A 26,091-nucleotide genomic window follows, 5' to 3' on the forward strand; every position below is an offset into this window, starting at 1 on the left:
GAGAAGCTGTGTTACCTGGCAATGTTATCCTGTAATTTGAAAAGATAGTTCAACAAATACTTGTGCATTTTCAGTTGACAAGGCTTCTTCCAGGGCTGAGACTTTTGTGAGGCTTGCTACAGAAGTGCAGTGCAGGATTTGGCTGCTGTGCCAGATGTAACATGGCTGCACATTTCGTGGTCCACACAGATCCCTCTACTTGCAAAAGAAAGACAGTTTCGGGGAGATGGAAGAGTAAAACTACTGCGGTACTCTGCAACACTGAGCCAGAACAAAGTCAAACAAAGTCCTATCTTCTTCAAGGCCAAATTAAATTAGAAAAACATCCTGAATTAGTGATTGGGAAGCTTAAAATATATATATATAGTTGTAAACATTCCTGGAAATAATTTTGGGGTTCATGCAACATCTTCTGAAGTTACATGCTTTTTAATTCCTTCCACAGTTACTATAAGCTTTCTGCCATCTAGCCAGCAGAATCAAAGCCCCAAAAGAGATAATCTGCATCTCCTATTACCCTAGCAATAATTCTTGGAAATTTTATCCTGGCTTCTCCCTCAGGCATAGGGCTCAAGCTTGTCCTTATTACAATGTTTTCTCCTAAGGAAACAAGTTGCTGCATGCATCTTTCTGTCCCTTTTCAATCTCTTTCCCTGTGGATTCTCATGTGCCCTATGATGGCTGAGCATACAGTACAGTTGTAGGAAAGTTATTTGTAAATGTTCACTGTCTTATCAGAAACTGAGCTTTTTAACAAGTATTTCAGAGGCTGTTATAGTCTTGAATTTCAGCCCTAATCTGCTCTTGTGCACTGACCTGCTTAGTGATTTCTTCCTTTGTGTGTTCTTCCTGAAATTGTTTAATGCCTCTATTTTCCTGCCTTTTCAGTAAACTGCAAATAAGTATTAGAAGGACTGAATTAGCTGGTAGTGTTTTAAAAGGGGAAAGTGATTATTAGTTGAAATTTTTTTTAAATTTTTGCCGTGTCATACCTGAGAATTAGACCAACATTTTTTTTGTTCAAGAGTTGTTTTCCGTAGGGTTATGAAGTTATCAGAAATCACAATAAATCCTGTCAATAAATGTTGATGTTTCTGTCAGTTTTAATGATGTTTAAGATTTGGAGGTTGTGTATTTAAAAGAACATTAAAAAATAAGGTGCTTCAGTGCCATCTATTTTTGTAATGAAACATTCTACTCTTCAATTTCAGCTTCTAAACTACTACTTATATCTTCCTTTTCAAAACTGTCTGTAACAGGATCAAAAATATTTTTCTAGAACTGTGCTGCTTAGTGTGTCCCTTTAAAGCATGATAAATTCCCCTTACATTTCTCAGTAAATTAACTCTTGAAGGTCTTCATCTTCAAAATTCTAAAGTAGATTAACAAAAATTAAATATTCAGCTTACCTCAAATTTTCAGGACTTTGCAGTCCTAAGAACTACATTCTTGCTGTGAATAATGTCCATTTTAAGCCGTAAGAAGGCAAAAAAAGTAAATGTTCTGAAGAGCCATAAAAATTAGTGTGTGCCAATAGGAAGATTACTGACTATATTAGAATACTGTATCAGTAGGGTACACAGTTTAAGGATACAAGTAAGAAATACATAATGATTATGTCCTGAAGGCAAGTGGAATATAATTTCTTACAGTGTTGGAAAATACGCTTCATGGTAAGAGGTTCAAGGATTTACATACCCGTATAATTTAAGGAGGTGAAGTTCAGAGGGCCTGCTCACATTTACAGCAAGTTGATACATGTGAGGAACCAGGATTTTATAGCAGAGGTATCTGTAGGAGTGCTGAAAGAAGAATAAAGTGCTCAACGAGCTGGAAGCTGACATTTAGATGTATTCAGGAAAGAAATGTACAGTAATTTTAATCAGTAACAATAATTAGCTGTTGAAAGCATCATGTCAGAAGCAGTCCAGGGATTGATTTTTCATCATTGAAATTTTGAAAAATTGGTTCATTCTGAAAAAGGTGCTCAAGAGTCAGTGTAGCATGAAACCGAATTAAACCAGAGCTCCAAGACCTGTCCTTGCTCTATCCCTGTTCTAGGATTCTATGACAGGTTTTGAGATAGAGGGTAAATTTTACTCTTTGTGCTGTCCAATTGTGCTTCCACTCCACACAAATTGTTCTTTCCTCTTACTGATGATTACTCCCACAGCTACTCATAGATGCTGATGAGTGACTGCATGGAAATGCCTCACAGGGTGTGAAGAGTTAGAAAAGGCTTGATCAGCTTCAAGGAGGAAGAAGTGTTAACATACTGCTGACTGGGTGAAGAATGGCAGGGTGGAGGGGAGATTTCAGAGCCTCTTGCTGTTGCTGTATTCCTTCCTTTGCTTCCTTTTTTCCTCCTTTGCTTCCTTCCTTGTTACTTCACTGGCTTGGATTTTATTTTGGTAGCCCTTGGTTATTGAAGTTATTTCTCCTCTCTTGAAAAAGAAAACAAGTCCTGTATTGACAGAAAAAAAGTATATATGTTTCAGTTGTATTGAAGGAAGAGCAGTTAGCTGTAGAACCCATAGGAGGGAAAAAATTCTGGAAAAAAAATAAGTTAGCTGTGTTAGAGGAATTGCTTCTTAAACCATGTTCTCAGAGCTAAATATACTTGTTATTTAATAATTGTTTTGGTTTATGAATGGGGGTATGCTTTTTGGTTTTAGAGGGGACTCCTACCATGCTGTGTACTGTGAGAGGTGTGTTTGTGTGCTGTGAAGTAGTGCATTTTCTTGGCCATTTGAGCTTTGTTGGTAACTATTTTACTCAAAAAACCCCAGATTAGCTTAACAGAATACAGTTCCAGATAGGTATTTTCTTTGGTCTGGTTTTATATTGTCTAACAAATTACTGATAAAAAGAAGTGCTCTTTTCATCTCTCATGATCTCACAGTGATAATGTTCTTCTTGTTCCTCCCAAGACCATCAGTCCTGGAGTAGTAATGTATGTGGCTTCCTGTCCTGAAAATTCTCCTACCTGTGCTCTTGTTGTCTCCTTGCTCTAGGTCCTTTTCTTCCTGTATCTCCTCCTACTCCATACCCTCACAAGTGTTTTAGCCTTTCCTCTGGCCCTTCTGCTGCTGTCCATGCTGCTCTTTGTGTGCTGCCGCCTTAGTGACACATTAAACTGTATTGGGGCAGGGAGAATGACAAGGGCAAGGTGACACTTACTCACTGTAAGGAGGTTGAGTTTTGAGACTGGAGGTAGAAGAACTATTCCAGCTAAAAGGATCTCGTGGGGACTGACTAGGACCTGTGAAAGCAGTCGAGTCTCCCAGTTTCAGGAGAGTTCTCCATCTGGCTCTGTACACCCTTTACCTCTCTTTCTCAGCTTGTTACTTCTGTGCCAGGCACTTGTTTTTCACAACACTTGGTTGTGTGCAAGTACAGTGTGCCTGTACATTCTGGGCTTTGGCTATTTTGCATGACTGTGCAGTGTATAATGATGTCCTGTGTGCACAGGTCTGCTTTTACTTAGCAGTGATTCCATATGAGTTGAAACAGCATTGAACCATGGTTTATTTTTTTCAGGGTTTCAAACTATGACATCTTCTGGTATACACACAACCTTTTCTTTGTCTTCTATATGCTGCTGATGCTGCATGTTTCTGGGTAAGTAAATGGAAAACACTGTTCCTTTTTCCTGAAGCACAACCAGAAAGAGCAGTGATTGCTTCTTGATTGATGCCTTTCCCAAGCTTGCTTGAACACTGTGGGCCAACTTTGGGACAAGATGTCCTCTGGTGTGTGTTTAAATAAAGATCAGGCTGTAGCTTGGAGATTTGTGTGTGCTATCGCCAGCTAGCACAAGCTTTTTCACTTTCAAGATTATTCCTTTTCTATTTCCATTGCTCAGTGTCTAGTGAGAAATCAAGAAAACATAGTTTGTTTTTCTGCCCCCTCTTACCTGTTTGCTGAATCAAGAATACGATGCAAAGTTGCTCATCTCTTGCATCTTCCTTTCTGCCTTTCTTTTTGACTCCAAATGAGAGGGAACGAATGGCATCTCCCTAATTGCCTCTTTCTCTTTGCTTACAAAATTTGCTAGTTTTTCTTCTTTTCACAAACATCAGACCAGTGTTTATGTGCCGTGAAGCTGATGGTCAGATCTGTATCAGGCACAAACAAACTGAGATCTGTTGCAAGGTAAAGCATCTTCCAGAAGTTATGACATATGTCTGTGTGGGTTGGACTTTTAAAGGTTCCTTGCAACCCAAACTATTCTATGATTCTGTAAAAATCTGTTCCATTAATATCTCTGAAGTTTCCTCTGTGGATGTAAAGTATGGAGAAGGGAAGGTGTATTTGAATGAGGTTTATTTCTCCATATCATCAAATATCTACTGAAACACAGGGTATTTGAATGTGGGACACTGAGCCCTGTTGTTTAAAGTAAACGTGGAAAGGGAATTAGGCCTAGCAAGATCATGGTAGGAATACATTGTTGAATAAAACATGCAGTTTGAGAAATGATGAGTTCAGAACAATTGAAACTTCTGGAAACAATGTCAGTTCTCAGTGATTTTGTTGGAGCTTTTTTGGGGATTTTTTTTTTTGTTATTGTTTGTTTGGGGGGTTTGTTTGGGTTTTTTTGTTGGTTTTTTTTTGGTTGGTTGGTTGTTTGTTTTTTTTCAATGGCATAGCACTTGTTTGTAGCTGGGAAGGATGGATCTAACCTGTTCTCCCCACCTAGGCCAAGATGAACTTTTTCTAAATTATTCTTGACAGGTGTTTGTCAAATCTTTAAAACATCTGGTGTCTGAGATCCTCTAACCTCCCCAGGCAATCTGTTCCAGTGATTGCCTTAGGGGTATTTTTCATGTCCAGTTTAATTAATCTCCTTCACAGTATTATGCTTTGCCCTTTGTTTTCCTAACCATGTTCCATTTCCCAGGTTTGCAAATTAGACTGCAGTTAAACAGCAAGCCCTAAACAGGCATATTCTGCTACACAGCCTCCTTAGTATTGAATTACAAAGGTATTCAGTGCAAATCTGAAAAAAACTGAGTATCAGAAGTGGGAGAGGAATGAGTCATGGAGAGTGGGAGTCAGTTCAACTTTAAGATGCCTAAATGTAGGTCTCTACATGTTTTCTCAGTGTCTTTCCCATTATGGTCTAATGAGTTCTGATAAATACAGCTAGTGGAGCCTGAAGGATGCTTCATGTAATTTGTTCCTTTCAGAGATCTACATTCAGGTGAACTGGACTGGTTCCTGTCTCTATTAATAAGATCTATAAGATCAACAGAAAGTGGCCACAAGTTGCATGAGGGGTGATTTAGATTGGACATTAGGAAAAATTTCTTCACCAAAGGGGTTGTCAGGCCCTGGAACAGGCTACCCAGGGAAGCAATAAAGTCACCATCCCTGGGGATATTTAAGAGATGTGTAGATGTAGATGCTTAGGGACATAGTTTAGTGATGAACATGGCAGTTCTGGGTTAATGGTTGGACTTTATGATCTTAGAGGTCTTTACCAACCTAAACAATTCTGTGATCTCTTTTGAGAATAAAGGAAGCTTAGATATCTATGCCCAAATTACTCCTGTGTGGGATGTGTTAGAGATTTGCAGACACATAGCCAATTACTGTACAGAGCAAGGCATCTCCTGTGGCTGAACTGTGCAGGCAGGTTGACTGAGGTTTTACCTGTCTTAAGAGTAAAGTATTTCCACAGTGTTACTGGATTCTTACTTTGTTTCAAACTGTTGTAGGTATGTTCTTACAGTATCCTTCGGGCAGCCAACTGCTTCTCAGCAACATATTAAGTGATTCATCTGCATGTTAGTGGTTTGCTTGTTCAGTGCAGAACTCGACCTTTCTGGGCACTGATCTTGGGTGTGTAAGACTTACTTTTCCTTGTCAGCTACAAAAATGGGAATTTTTGAGCTGCTGTTAACAGGCAGCTTTGTGATCCTGTGTGCCTCTCAGTTAGCATGTTTGTAATAGGTTAGATAAACTAGAGATCACTGGAGGGGATGCTCATGTTTGCAGCTACTCTCAAGGCAATCCTTTCAGGATGTGCTGAGAACAGAGAAGCTGTGGGAGTTGCTGGCAGGCATGCACACAAAGTTCACTGGAAAAATATTGCATGGGCTTTGACTTCCAGCTAAATCCATGAGGCACCACAATATTTATGGAGCATGGAACTAGCATAATGCTCGGGGTATCTGTCACTTTGCCAATATGTGGTGACCAGCAGTGATGCCAGATGCAAGAGATAGGCATGACTGAACAATGAGTGCAGGCAGAGCATGGGTGTAGGTGCAAAGACACTTCCCAAATTATTCTCCCAGGGTCAGATGTGGAATTTAAGAGTGAGAAGGCTTAACTTCCAAGCTGACATGATTCACTGGACCATGTAGGAAGCTTGTTACTAGCTGTCAGGACTGCATTTTGGTAGGGAAGATTGCCAGTAGCCTGTCAGAGCCCATTTAGATTGGGAATATTGCGGATGTCCTAGTTCTCTTTCTTCTGAATCAAACTCTGTTGCTGCTGCTGCTGCTCTGTGTCTGAGGAGAGGAGGGGGGAGCACCTGTCCTTGTGTTTGATTGCATACTTGAGCTGAAAACCTTCATAAAAAGGCTTAGCACTCAGAGGCATTGTCTCAGTATGCCTCATTTCCCACCCAACACCATCCTCTACAGGTGTCATTCAGCATTTTTTTTTTTTTTTTTAATAGTCTTCCTTGTGGTTTTACTGTCATCAAATCTAGATTTGGAAACAAGTAGTACTTCTGAGGAATTTTATTACTACTATTATCTGTTCTTCCTTGTTTTCAGTGATTCATTCATATGCTGAGATATCCCAGAGTGTCTTAAGTTTCCAATTCTTTCTTCAGAATTTTTAACTGTTGCTTCAAAGTCCTCACTTCATTTTACTGTAAATTTAACTTAGCTTGAGTAAAAATAAAATAAGGATGGAGCTCATAAAATAATTTGCAAGGAAGGTTCCTTGGCTACCATGCAAGGCTTTTTTTTTTCCTTCTATCTATTTGTGTGCAAACCTCATAAACACCAACTAGTGGGAAAAATTCCTGCAGTTTATGATTGGCAACTTAGGCCACTTCTGCTACTGGATTGCCTTAAAAACAGGGCTTGCTGACTGTAGGGAGGATGAGTGAAAACAACCTGTGTGTGATTGAATTGGAAATGTGATTATTTAATTTTTTTTCAATGCCCCCACAATATTTTCTCTCTTTCAAGCAGTATTAAGCTTGAGGCTGTTCAGTGGGGGAGTGCCAAGTGAGCTGGAAAAGTTAAACCTTGCCTCTAGTGACAGAAGGCTCTATTGTTGCAAAGTTTCAATCTCATTGAAAGTCCTGAAGGCAAGTGGAATATAATTTCTAACAGAAGATGAGGCTTGTGACTGCTTTCTGAAGTCCTTTCTGAATGAAGATAAGTTGTTTGTTATTTACTGTTACTTCAGCGTCTTTACTATTTTTGTTTTCCTGTAGGGGAGTGCTCAAGTACCAGACCAACTTAGAGGAACACCCTCCTGGTTGCTTTAATCCTAACAAAACACTCCGACAGAATCTGACTGTGCCAAAGGCTTTTGAAGAGCTGTTTCCTGACTATACTACTGAGCCTGTTCCAGAGGACCTACCAGTACCAGAACCCTTTGTACAAAATAGCTTTATGAGAGTTTGTTCTGAGGAACCCAAGTTCCGGTCACACTTCCCAGAGGTCTGTATGATCCGACATTTCAGGTATTAAAAGCCATGCCAAGCCTTTCAGTCAGCCATAACCACTAATTATTGCTTTTCCAGACCAGATGTTTTAATAATGGAAAATATTATTAAAACCTTCTGAGGCATTCAAAGATTTGGTGGGGAAAAAACAATCTGTATTTAACCCTGAAATGCATTACAATGTGGTGCATAGAACAAGCAGGATGAAAAAATGTCAAGAGATTGGCTGTAATGTTCTCTTTTGAACAGCACCATAAGAGATGTATTGATCCCACTAAAAATGTGATTTTACAGCATAGTATTTCAGAGCAAACATTTATATAACATTTCGTGAGGTCCTTTTGTAATCATTGTGTGGCAGTAGTTAATTGAAATAATCAAGCTCCATTTGTTCTCTTTTGTACCATGCGGATGCAAGTCTTAATACTCATTTCTGGGTTGCAGTTGGTTGTGGTTTGGCTTTTGTACTCTGTTGTTTGCAGACAGGCTTGTTTTGTATGTGGCATGGGTAAATGAGTATGATGACAGTGGGGACAGAAAAGCCTTTTCTATTTCTGTTTTCCATTTTCCTTTTGTTTCTTTATGTTTTGTGGCAGCAGCTTTTTCTTCATACAAAATTTTCTCTTTTCTTTTGGGTGAAGATGAGCTAGGCAGTATTGGCGAATAGCCTGAGGAAGCTTGCAAATGTGGAGTTCATGAGTCCAAGGCCCACCATTCAAGATGGTTCCGTAACAGACCCCACAGGAGTTTCTCTTTATTATTGTCATTGTTGTTTTCTGTTGAGCATGTGTCCTCCTTATTAGATGCACTGGGAACCCATTTTTCTGTGGAGCATGTAATCCTAATGAGAAACAGTTAATTCTACACTGAATTCCTCCAACAAAGTTCTTTGGATTGGTATTTTGTTGTGGTAATACTCCTGAATATCTAGCTCCATATGACCCACAGGACTGCAAGGAGTCTTCTTAGGGGCTTAAGATGCCTGCTTTAGAGCCATTAATGGGAAAGGAGTAATGGAAAGAAATGGCCACTCAGTGTTCTCCTGACAGCTTTGAAACACTATTTAGGACTTTTTTGGATGTGGAAATATTGTGATATCAAGTTTAAAAAAAAAAAAAAAAAAACCAAAAAATAGCTGTGAGCTACGGAAACCTGCACAGTTTTTTTGTTCAAAGTAAATGCTCTGCTAGCTGCAAGAGATGTTGATATGTAATGTCAGAAATTTGGAAGGGAGGGAAGATGGATGAGGGATGAGGGGCGCTTCAGTGCCATAGCTGGAATGATTGAGCAGGTGTGGAATTAGTAGATAAGTCTGCCATAAGCTATTGGTAATAGACTCTTACGATGGGGTTTAGCTGAGCAGCTGCAAACGTCACCATCTGGAGTAGTCACCCAGGGCTGCCCAAATAATCAGTACAGAGAAATGGGCATTGCCAGGGCATTTTCTGTCTAGCATACACTTCTTCCATGGGAGCAAATGGATTGTGATTCAGAAGTGCCCATTCCTCTCTGTTGTCTATGATTTTAAACTAGTTTAATATCAGTTTCTATGGCACAAGAATGCATCTTTCTGAGGTTTTTACTTGAACTGAGATGACTCTAAGACAGTAACAGTTAAATAATACCATAATTCAGAGAGCATTTTTTCATAAATGTCAACCAATTGTATAGTCTCTTGTCTATGTAGGTCCTGTTTCTTTCATTGCTGAAGCCAGCTGCAATCGAACTACGTAAAGCCAGAATAACATGGTAGCGAATGAGGTCACTGGCATTTTTTTCCTGCTGAGTTTTATGATTGGAATTTCTTGCGCTTGTGGGTGATGCTGCTGGTTAGACTGATAAAGGCTTTGGAACATTCTTGGATTTCTGCACGTGGGGAGAGGTGTGGATGTTAGATGTGAAGTGAGATCCTGAAAGCACTCATGTAGTTGTGAAAACAGAAAGTTAAAAGTCTTTGAGGTAATATATTTTTGTTCTCCCTTAGACATGGTTCTGGATTTCCGGACCTCTGTGCCTGTACTGTGTGGAGCGGCTGTACCGCTACATCCGCAGCAATAAACCAGTCACAATAACCTCAGTAATAAGCCACCCCTCCAATGTCCTTGAAGTCAGGATGATGAAAGATGACTTTGAAGCAAGGCCTGGTCAGGTGAGTTAATGTGCCCCTAAAATGTCACTTTGCTTCATGTAACATGGTCTGTAGGGATGACTATCACTTTATAAGTACTAGCCCATCACTGAATGTTTTGAATGTATCCTTTCTACCATTTTATTTCAGTACGTTATTCTGCACTGTCCAAGAGTGTCTGCTCTGGAAAGCCATCCGTTCACTCTTACAATGGTAAGTAATAGTGTTCTTTTCTGTACTTTTATATTTGGTAAGCAAATGATCTTTGTTTCTCTCAAGGTGACAACTCTCCAGCAGAGCTCATGTTTCATTTCTGAGGGTACCAATGAGTGTGAAATGGCATGATTATTATGTGTGACAGTACTCAATAGATATTTAATTTTCTCCACTGTTGAGAAAAATGATGGGAATTTTTTTCAAAGTCTTCCGTAAGTGAAAACAAATAATAAATAAATCTATAAATTCTATATGATTTTGAAAATTCTTTTATAAAGGAAGTTTCAGCCATATTCCTAGACCTTCATACGGAAGGGGTATAAATTGTAATGAACTTTTGCCACCTTCTTTTTCAATGAGAACACGTTTCTGTGACTGCCTTCTTCAAAGACAGAAAAAATCGAGTTAAAAAAAAGATTCTAAAATTGTCTTCTGCTTTATTTTTACATTAAGAGATATATCAATGACTTAAGGTGATATACCAGTGAGGTCATACTATGTTAGGATTACTACTTACTCAGTTGGTCTAGAATGGGAACTGAAACTTGAAGAGACAGACTGGAATAATATGCAGTTGTGTATAAACAATTAGACATAGACCTGAAATTCTTTGGAAGTATGTAATGCAGAGAGCTGGTAGATTCTGCTAAAATGTCACTGTACTTACTGGATATATTGTTACAAGAGCCTGAAGCTGAATATTAGTGGCAGCCTTTTCCTTCCAATGGGAGTAAATGCTTTTGGATTGCTTAAATTGGACATTCTTCTTCAAGAGGACTGTGGAGATAACTGTTCATGTTTGATTGTTCTTTGGACTGATAACCATACTTTACTCTTGCTGAGTTATAGCTAGTGCTGTGGAGCAATTGAGATGTTTTCATGCTACCTGATATTAAGAGGGCACAACCAGGTCCAGCTCTTTGGGTTTGTGGGGTGTTTTATTTGGTTTGTTAATTTACTTATCTGTATGCTGAGCTAGGAGTCACAGGGGAACCCACACTAGGAATGAATCTCACTTAAGGGAAGCTGCCTCTGTATAGCTTAGTGAAGCATTAATGGCACTTTCAGAAAGTTTTCATGGCTATTCACTTTACCAGTACAAATCAGAGAAATGTATTATTGTTAATGGAAATATTGTAATATTGTTAATGGAAATAGTCACTTCTTAAGACTGTCCTCTGTATAGTGCACAAAGATAACTTGATATGGAATGCTGAAAAATGACACACATATATGAATTTATGCAGAATGGTTTAGTCAGTATTTATTTACATTTTTTTATTACATTACTAAATGGAACATAAATTTCAAGAACTTAGTTTAAGTCTCGGTTAGCTCTTTCCACTCATTTTACCCTAGTATAGCTATAGAGCTGGTCTGTACCACTGGGCACATCTTATTAAATATTAATCTTAAAACATCATGTTCCTAATTTTTCACTGTCCATCTCAGTCAAAATTAATATGATGGTAATAATTTGATTAGTAGTAGTAAATGCACAGTTTGGAAACTGGAACTCTTATTATAAAGATTTAGTCTTCTTATATTAGAACAGTGCTAAAACAATGGATTTTTTTTGTTTCAATTTTTATAAATAATGTCATTAAAAATATTTGGCTTGGTTCAGATGAGAGTTTTTGTCAGAGAAGAGACTGCTGACACAGACCTACTAGGTGAGGTGATGAAGTTGAATTAGATGTCAGATTTCTTGCATGAATTGAGAATTTCATCCAGTATTTAAAATGGCATAGTTTGACAATGCATGTTATGAAAAATTATTTTTGCACGTGAACTTCGATTTTTGCACACACTTCTAGGAGCTGTGGAAAATAGATCTCTTGTGAATTTGAGTTTTCTTAGTGAACATAAGTAAGTCATATATATACAGATAATGTGCAGTATATTTTCAATATATAATTTTAGCTGCTAAATTACAGTTTGTATAAATTTCACAACCATGTATTAAATATCTAACATTAAAATTAGCAATTTCCACTCATGCACAATGCATTGTATTTTAGGTAACTAATACTAGACCAGGCAATTTCTGTTCACGCCCAATATTTTACACTTTTAGTGCGGTGATATCCTTCAGCATAGCAGCATATCCTTCAAGATCACATATATGTTCTTACTATTACAAGATATGAAGTTATCACTGTGTTGCCATAAGCACATTTTGCTACAAGATTAACTCATTAACTCTATTGGAGAAAGGCTGTCATTGGGTAATGACTTCTACAGCGTAATGAGGATTCTAAGTGTCTAGATCTATCATAATCTTTTTACCCAGCCTAAGCAGGGGACACATTTCCACATGTCCTTCTGGGTCAGAGAATATGCTGATGTCCTGCTTAGAAAGCTTTTTTGTCATTTATTTTGATGCCAGCTGTGGGACAATGCTTGTAGGATGTGTAGGCAAAAGCTTAATTCAGTCATTTCCCACTCCCATCTGACCTACTTGTAGTTACCAAGCAAGCTGGAACACTACTGCAGCTTCTTTTGTTGAATTGCTATAATCCCTGGGCTATTTTTCTAGGTTAGTGATGGGCTGGGGGGCTTCAATCCACAGCAAGAAATTGATGAAATGTGTGTGTGGCTTCAGGTAGTGGAAGTGCAACTGCAGCAATGACTGCAGCAGAGCTGGGGGGGAAGACTGCAGTCTTCTTCCTGGCACTGTTGTCCTGCTTAGAATCATAGAATACTTCGATTGGAAGGGACCTCTAAAGGCCACCTAGTCCAACCCCCTCTGCAATAAGCAAGGACATCTTCAACTAGATCAGGTTGCTCAGAGCTCCATCCAGCTCAGAGATGTTGAATGTTCCCAGGAATAGGGCATCTACCAGCTCTCTGGGCAACCTGTTCCAGTGTCTCACACCCTCATTGTAAAACGTTTCTTCCTTATTTCTTGTCTAAATCTACACTCTTTCAGTTGAAAACCGTTACCCTGTGTCCTATTGCAACAGGCCATGCTGAAAAGTCTGTCTCCAGGCTCTATGTGATGTCCCGTTCACACTGTGAAATATCTCACTGTGCCTAGAGTATGCTTAAGAGACAAGGAATGACCATTCCAGGCGTATCTTTATACTCCTAAATGTGGGTAATAACCTTAAGTGGAAAGGAAGGGGTGAGTCAGCATGAAGGAGTCGTGGAGATATTTTACTAGTCCCTTCCCTTTCTGAGATTGTGTAATATTTACAATTTAGCTCAGTTTCTTACATAACACCAGGGTGGAGGAACACACAGGGAGGCTGTGTAAGGACTCTAAACCCACTCCCATTCCACTCTGGCAAAATTCCCATGTGTTTTGCTCAGAACCAGAGGGAACTCTGAATTGTAACCAAGTGAACATAAAGAGACTTTATTCTTTTTGCATGCTGGCTTTGGATGCTTTGCATTGATAAAGTCCTCTTAAGCCTTCTGTTCTCCAGAAGTGAGAGCTGAACAGTCACAGCTCTCTCAAACTTTATTTGTGGGAGATGTATCCCCATCACTATCTTCATGGCCTTTGTCTGGACTCTCTGCAGTATTTTCAGGTCTCCCCTGTAGTGAAGAACCCAGCACTAGCCACACTCAAAGTGTGGCTTCACCTGTGCTGAATAAAGTAGATCACCTACCTCAACCCTCCAGTAGAGTCACCTGTACATTCTGAAATTAAGACATTTGGAAGTACCAGTTTTCTCTCATGAGCAGTGTGATTTCCATTTTTGAAGTGTGTTTCTACTATTTCTTGTTGACTTTCTACTCACTAGTGTGACTCCTTGTCTTTGGGAAATCTGGGAAAGATAATGAAGAGATAGCCCAACAATTGGGATTCCTGCAAGTGACCTGCTGGACAATCTTAGGTAGTGCATAGTGGGCCATTCACTTCATAGTGTCTTCATTGCTCCATTGTTTTGATTTAATTTCCGCAAAAAGTTTTCTTTTTAGCATGTTTTATGTTTTTTTTTACTGATTTTTTTACACAACTGTACATATCTGTTACTGTGCTGTGTAAGACAGTGTGAGTCACATTTTCAGTCCTGTGTGCCTCATGTCCAATTTACTTACTTTAGGTAGGGCATTATTGCATCTTAGAATTGAATTTGAGCAGAGCGCAGTCAGTTCCAAGACATTTTCATCTGTAGTGAGGAGAATTACGTTCTGTATATAAATACTTCAGCTGAGTGTTTGTAAATGGACAAATTATTTTTGTGCACTTTCCCCTTGATGAACTCCTCTAAAGAGATTTGTCTTTCAGATCAAGTGCATGATATGGTCTGGAGAGCAGACCATCCAGAGAAATGTGCCCTGCTTCCTGAGACTGACATTTCTTTAGACTTTTTGGAAGAAACTATGGAACTCGTCTGCTGTGGAATACAATTTAAATGTAATTGTCTATATCAGTCTTTAGAGACCTCAAAGTCTTATTTATTTTTTATTTTTTTTATGTTTTGGAGAGTGTTCATATCCTTCAACATCATTCTGGTTGCTCTTAATTTTAACCTGTAGGGACAAGAAGAGACTAAGGCTTGCAGTTTACAGTGGCATTGTTTTTTTTTCCCATCTCCATCATACATTTCTCCCCTTGGTGTTGAGTTCTCTCTCTTTCCAGACACTTAACTGTGTTACTGATGATTTGCTGGAGCATGAATCCATGACTGCATGTTTTCTTTTTTTTTTTTTTTTTTTTTTCTCTAATGAATGGCATTGGAAGCAGAGTCCTTTTTAAAATATAAGTTAGTGTCTTAAGTAATTTTTTCTAATCTGTTTCTGGAATTTCTTGCATTAGCAAGAAGTGATTACTTGTAAGCTTCATGGAAATAGCCTTGTGTTTTGCAGATTGTAAGTGCTTCCGAAGATGTCTTGGGTTCTCTCATGAGGTCTCTGCTGAATCCACTACAGAGTCAAAGCTCATGAGCTCATGAGCTGCAGTTTAGACCACTTGGCTCTCTAGACTGGTGTCTACTTCCAGCATCTCATAAAGCTCGGTAACCTTGTTATTTCAGTAGTGTTGATTTTCTTGTGGCAAAGGAAGGAAGGAAATAATTACATCACTTCATTTAGAATTTAGACTGTAACAGACTTGGAAATAAGGACAAGAGTAAGAGGTGAATCCTTCTAAATTTGGAGATGGCTCAGATCTAAAGTTTGGTTTGGGAGAGCTCTGTTTTGCAATAAACATCCATAATTGCAGCATCAGTTATTCCAAAGTTTTGACAGTTTTGGCTGTCACTGGCTGCTGTCATGCCCCTGTTTCCCCCTTGGAGCTAAAGTCTGAATATCCTTAAGTTTTGTTTGTTGCCTTTTTTTTATCTTCAGTTGACACATACATGTGTCTAAAGATATTTTCAGGTAGCTTGCATAAACACTTGCTGAGCTTTTCCTGTGTCTGTATGAGACATTCTCTACATATCCACTGATTAGTACCTTCACGAGATAGAGTTAAAAGAGACAAGTGTCTCAGAAGTGGCACAAAGAAAGCAAAAAATCAAAACAAGTCAAACCAAAGATCCCAGCCTTGAGGCTCCATGACTTTATGAAATATGTGCTTTATTAATAACTTGGGGGACTGATTCTTCAGAATTCAAAGAATCTCAAAGAATTTTGGCTCTTCATTCAGTATCTAGATTCGAGTTCTGGTAACAGCTAAGCAGTGACCAACTACCAGCAACAAGAGGTTTGAAACATTCCTTGAAACTAGAAATTTTGTCCCATGTCAAAGTATGCTCTCATCTCCCCTACTTTAGTGCTGCATTTAATCTGTGTTTAAATACCATTGAACTAGAAACTGGAAGAGTCTGGTAATAAAAAGCTCCAGGAAGTTCTGCCCTTTTGCTGGTCCTCCATATTTTTGAGCAGATGGTTAATTTGAAGCAGATCACATCAGGAGGTTTTGTAGCACAACATCTTCCTTCCCTTTCTTCTGTAGTGTTCTGTATGAATAAGAAAACTCCAGAGGGAAGATGATATGTGTGCATTTTTTAACAGGTCAAAACTGGGATTTTAAGAGAGGATAAGTTTGCATATGCAGATACTCAGATCCACTCAAATCCAAGTATATATTGTTAAAGAAGAATACTTACTTGATTAGTATCCAAATTAGTAAAGTAATATTGAATCCCAGGCAGACAAACTCTTAGGGTAGATAGAAGAATTACCTGGGAGGTTTCTGAATGTACATGACAAGTTATATACTGTACCTGAAAGTCTCGGAGCTATTACTTAATCATATATTTTCTACCTTTACAGGTTTTGTTCAGGTTTGTTTTTTTTTTTTTGTAGATTGATTATTCATTCCTCAATACCTCTGCATGTCTGTTAAATTCTGTTTCGTGTCTGGATTTAGACATGATGGCAATACAAGGTGGTGGCCTTGATCTGTACATTTTATGTTTTTGGGCCTGATTCCTTGTCAGAAAGTCTCAGCAAATTTTTATACTCAGTATAAACAACATCAGAAGTAGCACATTTGCTTTTGTAAAAGAAAACAAGTGTTTTGTATACCCAGAGTTGTCTTTTATCCCTGAGTAATCCAGGGATTCATTTAAAATTGGTGAATATCTTAATAGTTTAGCAGTGAAGTTTTAGCTCTAAGCTTCTTTAAGCCTGAAGTTTTGTACTGCATAAGGAGATGATGGAGAAACATGTGCCCTGCACTGTAAACTTAAGAAATAAACTATCCACAACAGGAAAAGCCTAGGGGCCAAATTCTGAAATACTTCATAAAAAAATGGAAAAATTGTTGGAAGGGTGCCTGAGTAAAAAGTATGTAAGGACATCAAGAGCTAAGTTCATACTGTCAGATAAATACAATAAAAACAAAATCTAACGTGATGACATTCTAATAAGATTTGTTAAATATCTTGTGCAAATAGTTATGAAACTTGTCTTTATGAGATGATTTGCAGAGCGTTTAGGGAAATTGTGAAGTATCTTTCTGGCAAACTAAAGAAATCCCTAGAGCTTATCTGCTCCTCATAGAAGTAGAGTATCTAGCAGCTGTTTGATCAAGAATTTAAGTAAAACAAAAGTAGACTAGATTAATATTGCAGATGTCTTTAGTACTTCCTTAGACTTGTTTGTTTGGTTTGGGGATTAATAGTTGTGGGGTCTGTATAAAAACCCTACGTAAACGCTGACTTTTATTTAAACTTTCAAATCTGACTTTTTTGGTGAGAAGGGAACACAGAAATTGTTACACTCAAGTTCACTAAATCCCAAGGTCTCCTTCCGCAGATACTTTAGACAGAAGGTGGCAGGTCCCTCTAATAAGCAGGGTTTGGGGTTTTTTGATTCGATGGAAGTAAATTTACAATACATAATAAGCATGTACTGACTTTCACAGAGAAATGTGTTTTCTCCCATCAGAGACAGTGCTTCTAGTTTAGCTGCTAAGTCAGGTTAGAGCAAGGTCTAGGAACTTCAGGAGAACATAAAAATGAAACAAACAAAAAAGACCAACGACACCTCCCCCCCTCCCAAACAAACAACAAAAACAAGACCTGAACAGAAGCTTTAAGCATGAATACAGTTAACATGTGGACAAAATACTAGAGGAAATTAAGTGCCTTGCCTCTTTCTTTCCTAAAATTAAGACCATCTGGCTGGTGGGGCTCTCTGCTTTAGCCTGGCAAAATACAGTGTGTGCTGGTAGGGCAGTTCAGAGGGACACAGCGGCTCCTCAAGGTGGCGGTGGTCCGGCTGGAAAACCTGTTGATCCTCTGATTGTTCTTTCCATGAGCGTCTTACACCACTGTGAGCCAGTTGTCGTGAGCCTGGAGGTGGCCTATTGTTTTGCTTGGGGATGGCTGGACCTTTTTGTGCTGTTCAGTTTCCTTGTCCTATGTTTGTTAATTCCGTGCATTTCTGCTTGGCAATGTGTCTGTGTACCCTTGTAGGAACTGGAGAGGCAGCCTTGGGCAGAAACATTGTTCTGCTTTTTATTCCTTCAGGGACAAAGGCTTGCATCCTGAGCATCTTGAAATGTTGTGACTCGTTTTTTTTTTTGCCCTGAGCCAGCAACTTGAGATGCATAAATTATATAGGCTGAATATTGCTGGGATTGAAACATTTTTATTTTCTCTGCTATAGAGAGCTGGACTTGATGGTCCCTATGGGTTCCTTGCAACTTGAGCATTCTATGACTCAATAATGTGCCTGCTGGGGTGAAAGGGTAGTCAGCAAGATTTTTGCCTTGGTTGAGCTGCAGAGGAAAAGAAATGCTGATTAGTCTCTAAAAGTTTACCTTTGTAGTGCATCTGTAGCAGCAATAGAGTAGTAGCTGGACTATTACAGACCTGCTAGAAAACAAATGAAGAATTTTCATATTATATATTCAGCAATTTGTTTTATGCCATACTGTGTGTTTTTTACAAGTATTGGTCTATTTACAATCCTAAGACAACACTACATTAAAAATTTGCATTTTCTTGTGGTGCAAGAGTGAAATCAAGGAACATGTAGATTTTATAGGCAGGAATCTCATGGATCGAGACCTAAAGAAAACAAAGATAATTTTTAACACTGAGAGTAATTTAACAACTGAGATTGCAGGGAGTGAATTAGCAAATGCTGAGCTACAGACTCAGGGGAATTAGTGGGTGTGGGTTTATGGTCTGTGTTACAGAGGAAGTTAGACCCCAGATGACCAGAATGATCCTTCTTGGAACTGCAGCTGCCCAGTGATACATCCTGCAGTGTTATGGTGTGTTTTTTCCACTATCTAGACTGCAGGTGTCTGAGGTTGTACAGCAACGAGTATATGGCAACGGAAAGTGAAGAGTTTGGGATATTTTACTGCAGCTGCTTGCTGGGCTGCTTGTGGAAGTTGGCTCTGCTGTGGAAGAGCTTTGGCTGAAGCCATGGGTGTTTGAGGCGTGGTGGTCTTGCCTTGATCATCCTGGAACCCCAGATACTTAAATCATTCTCCACGGTTAGGATTTCCCCACGTTCAAGATGTTATGATGTCTGCCAGTTCAATTAGGATAGCTGCAAGGCCAAGTCTCTAACAGGAAAAGCTTTTAACCAAAATCCAATCTGTAAAATAACATGAAACAGAGAAATAAATAGAGACATTTAAAAAAATCTCCAAGCCTTTGAGGCAGAAATGTGTTTAAAAGAATAACTCCATGTAGTAACTCTTTTTTTTCCTCTGAAATTTGCTTCTTATGGGATTAATTAGTTAAAACAGGGATAGCCCAGTGTTACAGAGTTCACCTCCTATGAGTCAGACTGAAGTCTAGCTACTATTTTTTGGCTACCTTTACATAGCATGCCTGTGTTTGTCATCACTCCTCTCCATTTTCTAATGTCAGAATGAATCATTTTAGGAATGTTTGTATCAGTTCTGTGTGAAACCAGACAAGCTGCAGCTTACTGAGCTTCCAAGGTTCATATTTTCTTGTCAGCTGACAAAGTTGAAAACGTTTTATTTATTTTTTCTCTTTTTTATTTTTTCCCTTTTACAGGAGGAAAAATACATTGGTTGTGTTTAGTTCTTATTTTTTCCCCCTCACTTAGCCTCTTTTCCACATATGCCAAGTCTCTACTGTGTTTCTCTTGATCTGAGTACGGGTTCATTGAGTCTGGAGCAAGGATGGACTGGTGAGTCAGGGTTTGCTGTGCAGCTGGTTCACCCTGGCAGGCAGGAGCATGGAAACAGGGTCTCTGCACTGTTTGCAGTCCCTGTCAGGATATCTGCAAATCCATATTAGGATCATATCATGGCTTTTTTCCTCAAAGTGAAAGACTTCTTTGAAGGAGTTTCCTTTTATGTAAACAAATCCCACATCAAGCTTTTTAATTCCCCCAATCAGACGCTTTGCTCTTTCAGCTGTAGCACAGATCTTCTTTGTAATTTTGGTCACTGTTCAGGCCACCTGCTGCAGTACCAAATACAGAAGGTGATGTTTACTGTGGTGCAGTTAACTTGAGAGCAATATCTACACTGGAACTTGTAAGGAGCTTTATTTGCAGAGCCATTGGGGGTATGTAACTTGGGCATCCCTTTTATCTCCTTTCTTCTGATAACAGATATTCCTCAGTGTTATCCTGGTGCATGCATTTGCATTTCTGTGATAGTCAGTAATCAAAAGTTAACACCTCTCTAAAGAGGTTTCACAGTTCTTATGGTAGAGGTAGACAGAAGAACTGGAAACATTTAGGAATTAAGTTTCTATTTTCATGATAGTTTGCTGTTGTCTTACCCCATTCCCTGTACCCCAACACCTAAAAAGACTGTTTTAAAGAACTGAATAGTATTTAATAACATTAAAATAACTTCAGTAAGGTTTGTCTCGTTTCTTGTTCTGGACAGGATTTGAAACAGTGATGTTAAATATTCAGGGTACTCTAAGCTAGAAGCACAGATTTTCATAACATAGTTTTCAATTGCTTTGTTCTGGGCTCTCATGCATGGATTTACCCATTGCTTTGTACTGTTGTAGAATCACTGAGTCACATAGGCTGGAGAAGATCATTAATCCAGCACTGCCACGTCCACCATGTCCCTAAGCACCACATCTGCATGTCTTTTGAATATTTCCAGGGATGGTGACTGCACCACTTCCTCAGACAGCCTGTTCCAATGCTTGACCAGTATTTTGGTGAAGAAATTTTTCCTAATAGCTTATCTAAATTTCCCCTGGTGCAACTTGGGGCCGTGATACAGTGGATATAAAGTAGAGCTGCTATGATCTAACAGTAATTAGTTTGCTCACTTTGCATTCATATAAAAGCAAGGCAGAGGACAACACAGAACCATGATCACAATATAAAATTGTTAAATAAAATATATTTCAAGTATGTATTAATCTGGTAGTGTATTATAAATTAGTTGAATTATTCAGTTTATCTTGGAATAGAGATAGAGCTATGGTTACTGGTGAATGTAATTAATTTAGTCATTTAGAAGCATGAAGTTCTCCAGAGATTGTTGCACAATCCCTATGTGATAACTTGCATTTGTATTTCAAGTTAGCTTGAAGAAAAAAATGAAAAAAATATATGGAAAGTTGTTTTTTTTATCAAGATGTAGAATAATCTGTACTCTCTAAATTTTGTCTACATATAAAACACTATAATTTAATTGAATGTGAAAATATATACAAAAATAGGCATTGTTAACTGAGGAAGTTCTTCCATCTTAATGCCAAGAACTTAGTTTGGTTTCTCTGAGGTTGTAAGTCTGCACAGTTCTATTAAATTTCACAGGATTCCTTTGGCTTCCAGTTGTTTTTGGAGAAGGGCCAAATACTGGCAGATAAGCTAATTAATGTAGACATTCATACCTGTAAAATCTTTCACTTGTTAAAGGCATAGATCACTTGAGGTTAAAATAAGATGAACGTTACTTCATGTAATTACAGTATCTGCAGCAGTTAATTTGTGTATCATAGCATTTTAATCAAATGAGTGCAGCAAACAAGTTCAAAATGTGGAAAGAATTACTGAAAAGCACTTGTGACCTTTAGTTAAATGTTCTGTACTCTCTCTTCTCATTACAGACTATTCAAGTTATTGATTTCCCTTTTTGGAAAACAAGGTTGATTTAAGGAAAAGGACCTAAGATAAAGGTGTTTTTTTTTTTTTTTAATTTTGTGATTGACTACTCTTTATAATTTTCCACTGGACAGTGTACTGGCAATGAAGGAAGAGTAAGGGGCAGCATGTAGCCCTCTATATAGTACAGTGGATTGTTTAGGGTAAAATTTAACCTAAATTTTAACCTGAATGTAAATCAGGTTAAAAGCTGTAGGAAGAAATCGAAATGTTATTTGCCAAAACACAGTTTCAAAATAATTTTAATTGGTTTTGCTCACAGCCTCAGAGAGGGCATGATGCATTTCTGAGGCCACTTTGCCACACCTTTATTTAGCCAAGGCAATAACCGCAGGTACTTGCACGTGATGGGAATTGTCTGGCTGGAAAGGGTGAAGGGAGTCCTGGTGAACACCAAGTTGACCATGAACCCACAATGTGCCCTTGTGGCAGAGAAAGCTTCCTGAGCTGGATTAGGGAGAGTGTGGCCAGCAGATGGAGAGAGGTGACCCTTCTCTGGTAAGAGATATACCTGGAGCTCTTTGCCTGGTTCTGGACCTCCCAGTACAAGAGAGACATGGATGTACTGAAGCACAAAGAGTCATGAGGATGAGTAAGGAACTGGAACATCTCTGATTATAAGGAGAGGCTGAGAAAGCTGAACTGAGGGACAAGTGAAGAAAATAGAATTAGTCTCCTCAGAGGCACCCAGTGACAGGACAAAACAAACTGATATATGGGAGATTTCATCTGGACCTAAGAGAAACATCACTTTTTCTCTGAGGGTGGCACAGGTTGTGTGCCACAGACACGTGGAGTCTCCATCCTTGGAGGCATTCAAAATACAATGGGGTGCCCTCCTCGGCCACCTGCTCTTGCAGACCCTGCTTTCACAAGGGGATCAAAGTAGCCCATCTCCACAGGTGCATTCTAGTCTCAGCTATCATACAATTCTGTGATTTCATGAAGGTTAAATATATAAGAGAATATTTTCATTGCACTTCATTACACATTCCCAGTGGTCTGTTAATAACACAGGAAAATTTACCCATTTTCATGATTAAGCTTCTGAAAAACTGTCTTTAAATATTTCTTAAGCTAGTGGAATTTATTCTCCAACAGTCTGGAAAAAGCCACCATTTATAGAGTCTTAATTGTGTTTACAGAGATGAAAGAGGTAAAATAAGTGCTCTGTGCAGTAAAAAAAAATGTAAATACAAATTTCAAAGTTAAAATTATAGGCATATAGGAAAGTCTGAAAGTCAGAAGAGGCCTGTGGAGATCATCTGGTTCGACCTTCTGGTGCAAGGGCTGTGATGAGGTTATTCAGGGTCGCGTGAAGCTGAATTAGCAGGAGAAATTGTACCATTTCCCTGGCTACTTATTCCATGATGCAGAACACTTTTCTTATATCCAGATGAAATTTCCCCTGAAACAACTTTTACTTCTGGTCTGTTGTCTTGTTGCCATGCACGGTGCTGAAGAGAGAGAGCATCTTCTTCTTCTCTATAGCAGTTTTTTTAGTTACTGGTAGACAGACATCTCCCCAAAGCTTCTCTTCTGTGGGGTTACCCAAGCACATTTCCTTATTGACCCCTCATTGAATGCCAGGTTATCCAATCCTCTCACTGCTTTGGTGGCCCTTTGCTGGATCACCTACTTTCTTTCTTTCTCTTAAACTGGGGGATATTCACTCCATGTAGCCCAGATGGGCATGTTTCTTCTGGTAAGATTTTGCAGCACAAGGAGGTTTTTCTGGAACGCTATGAGGATGTCTCATAGCTAGTTATAAGTATCAAAACAGTTTTCCTAAATTCTAAAGAGAAATAAATCTCAATTTTATTGGATAATTTTTCTGAGTAGTGCAGAAAAGAGTAAGTCATAAGGGTGAGGTAAAGTATAACAGGTTTGAATCTGTTCTGGTAGGAGACAAGGCGGGGTGTTCTACCATTACCTTTGTGGAAGCAGGGAATAACAAACAATTTTGTGGAAGATGTGCTGAACTGGGACTCGATGAACAGTTGGACTAAGAAAATCAGTCAACATCCTGTGAAACAGAGAGAGCCCTGGGGTAGCCCAGCATGAAAAACCTTACAAAAGCGTCCAGAACAGACCTTTTTGCTGCCAGTATACAACTTTCCACCTGAGAGGCTGCTTACTTGCTTTTATATGGAGAATTAGTCTTGAAAGATACTGCAATGAGACAGCAAATACTGGCCTCATTGTGTGAAATTTGTCTGCATCCCTTCCTTGATGCCGTTTTTCTTTGAAGACTAAGACTTGCTGAAATAATTGGGACTCTAGGTTTCTGTACCTCATTTTTATAGGAAAACTTGGAAGATAATAAAGAGTTACATATAAGTCAGCCTAGTAATCAGTAGTTGTAAAAGGAGTGTTCTTCCCCTTCAGGAAAATAGTGATGGGCTGGGACTTTGTATTCCCTGTTTAGGTTTTACAAGATGTAGCTAATACTAACCTTTTACCCATGTCTGCTGCTAAATACAAAACTGACAGGAACTAATTCTCAGCCCTGAGGTCAGTGGTTTCACACTGCCTAGAATAGATTATCTTGGGAATACTTATGGCAAAGGTCCAGAACAGAGCCAAGAAATGTCTTTCTAAGTGTGGTGCATGAATATTTGGTGCATGGATTCTCTACCTGGGTCCCTTTTATTTATAATATAGATGTGTTCCTTGAATTTAAGCCCTTCCCTCAAAACTCCTGTTTGCCCTTAGTAGTTGAGAAAAAGTAGAAAAGGGACAGAACATCATCTGTTGGGTATTGGTTTCATGATAGAGCTTGGATTGATCATTAACAGGTTCTAAGAAAGGCATCAAAAATCAGGAGTAATATCTCTTATCAAAAAGAAACCAGTGGTGTTGGTTTATAGAAGGAAAGTGAAGAATCTTTTCTTGAGTAATGTTGCTTGTCCTGTTTATGTGTGCATCATTTGGTGTACCTGCAAAAGCTGTCTAGGCAGTGCATTTGGAATGGACTCCCCTTATAGTTAGCAAGGAATCAAAGTGAGGGGGGTCCTTAGTCCTTGACTGGAGGTTTTTAAATACCATGGTGTGGATAAGATTGTAAGTGAAAACATTCCTGTGTAGGTAGTTACAATCAATAGCCCTGAAGTGAGGGCATATGTGTTATAGAGTGAGAATGGTGGCTGCAATATGATTTTTATGATATTCCATGGAATCTGGTGCTTTTCCTTTGCAAACTGTAAGCTCTTGTGAAGTGCAGCAGAATCTCAGTTTCCATTTAGAAGAAAGGATCAGTTGTATGAGAATGGTCAACTTGAAAATGTGGGCCTTGACATTCAAGAATTAAAAATGTCTTAAACGCCTTAAGACTGGTGGGGCAGTTCCTGATTTTGAATGATGTGACAATTTTGAATAGTAGAAGAGTATTTCCATTCTGTTGTTGATATCCTTGCTGAGTACTTCTTAGTGAAGTGGCTGGTCCAAATCATACCCCCAAGCAAGCATCCAGACTCCTCTGTCACCAGAAGAAAGGGTTAATTCTGAATGGATGCTAGGCATGCTTGGCTTCCCCAACTGTGTTGATTATAGGCTTTGCTTCTTTAAGGGTTCAGCTGTTGGTGTGGCTGTTTAGGAATGACCTATTTACACCAGGTTCTGTCTTAACAACTGTACTTTGAATGCATTTTGGAGTTTTTTTTTTTGTTACTCAGAAGTGGTGCTTAATATATTTAATATTTTTAGTGCCCTACAGATACCAAAGCAACGTTTGGGGTCCACCTAAAAGTAGTAGGAGACTGGACAGGTATGTAGATAAACAATTCATTTTCAGAGACAAATGCCTTTACTTGAACTGTTCTCACTTTCTGGCTTCAGCACAACTGTTCCTTGACTGTGATGTATTCTCACTAGAGATTGTTCATGCTTGTTTTCCCAAAGTTGTTTTTATTACATTCTTGATGCAATCCCTGCTTTATTCAGATGTGCTATTTCTTCAAATAACATGTTTTTCCAACTACTAACTGATCTTCTATTGCACTGTAATAATTTTCAGCATTCTTCCATTTCCGCCTCTTTTTCTTGTTTTTGGGTAGCCTGCTACCCCTGTGCAGTGCAGTGCCTCTGTGCATAGTATTTTCTGCAGAAATGCTGAAATGTGCAGCTCCCAGATAAGCGGATTTTGATGCCAGCAGTTTGGATGGCAGCCAGGTTAATTAACGCCTGTGGTACACTGAGATTACAGGTTTGCTTTCATGTTCTTCCATGCTCTTCCATTGCTCTTTGAATGTCCTCCAGACCAGGCGTGTAAGCCAGCATTCCCCACAGAGGAGCAGGGCAATTTGGTGCTCCCTGTGACAGTTGTATACTCAAGTGATAGTTGTCCTTATTCCTTAGTGTCTGACTTTGTTCTTGCTCAGCATAGCATTTCCTTGTAAGGAAAACAGATACACAGCAGTGTTTGGTTCATTTCTTATGAAGAAGTGTTCTCCATGTTAATTTGTATCAGCTTGTGTGTTTGTGGAATTGAGTCAAATGAGCTTGTCGC

At 38.9% G+C, this 26,091-nt stretch overlaps 1 protein-coding gene across 3 annotated transcripts in view; it reads left to right on the forward strand.

Annotated features, from left to right (window-relative positions):
- NOX4 (NADPH oxidase 4) overlaps positions 1 to 26,091 on the forward strand; it is a 110,050-nt gene that overhangs the window by 16,864 nt on the left and 67,095 nt on the right. For all 3 annotated transcript variants that reach the window (XM_005516181.3, XM_014250191.2, XM_088051089.1), the window contains 5 exons: positions 3,541 to 3,621; positions 7,466 to 7,694; positions 9,684 to 9,848; positions 9,978 to 10,040; positions 25,290 to 25,350. In XM_005516181.3, the coding sequence (XP_005516238.2) occupies positions 3,541 to 3,621; positions 7,466 to 7,694; positions 9,684 to 9,848; positions 9,978 to 10,040; positions 25,290 to 25,350 (599 nt within the window). The remainder of the gene's footprint in view (positions 1 to 3,540; positions 3,622 to 7,465; positions 7,695 to 9,683; positions 9,849 to 9,977; positions 10,041 to 25,289; positions 25,351 to 26,091) is intronic.

Source organism: Pseudopodoces humilis, chromosome 2 (genome assembly GCF_049639895.1).
Source record: "Pseudopodoces humilis isolate 2021_Gansu_Grassland_sample_001 chromosome 2, ASM4963989v1, whole genome shotgun sequence".
Lineage (NCBI taxonomy): Eukaryota > Metazoa > Chordata > Aves > Passeriformes > Paridae > Pseudopodoces > Pseudopodoces humilis.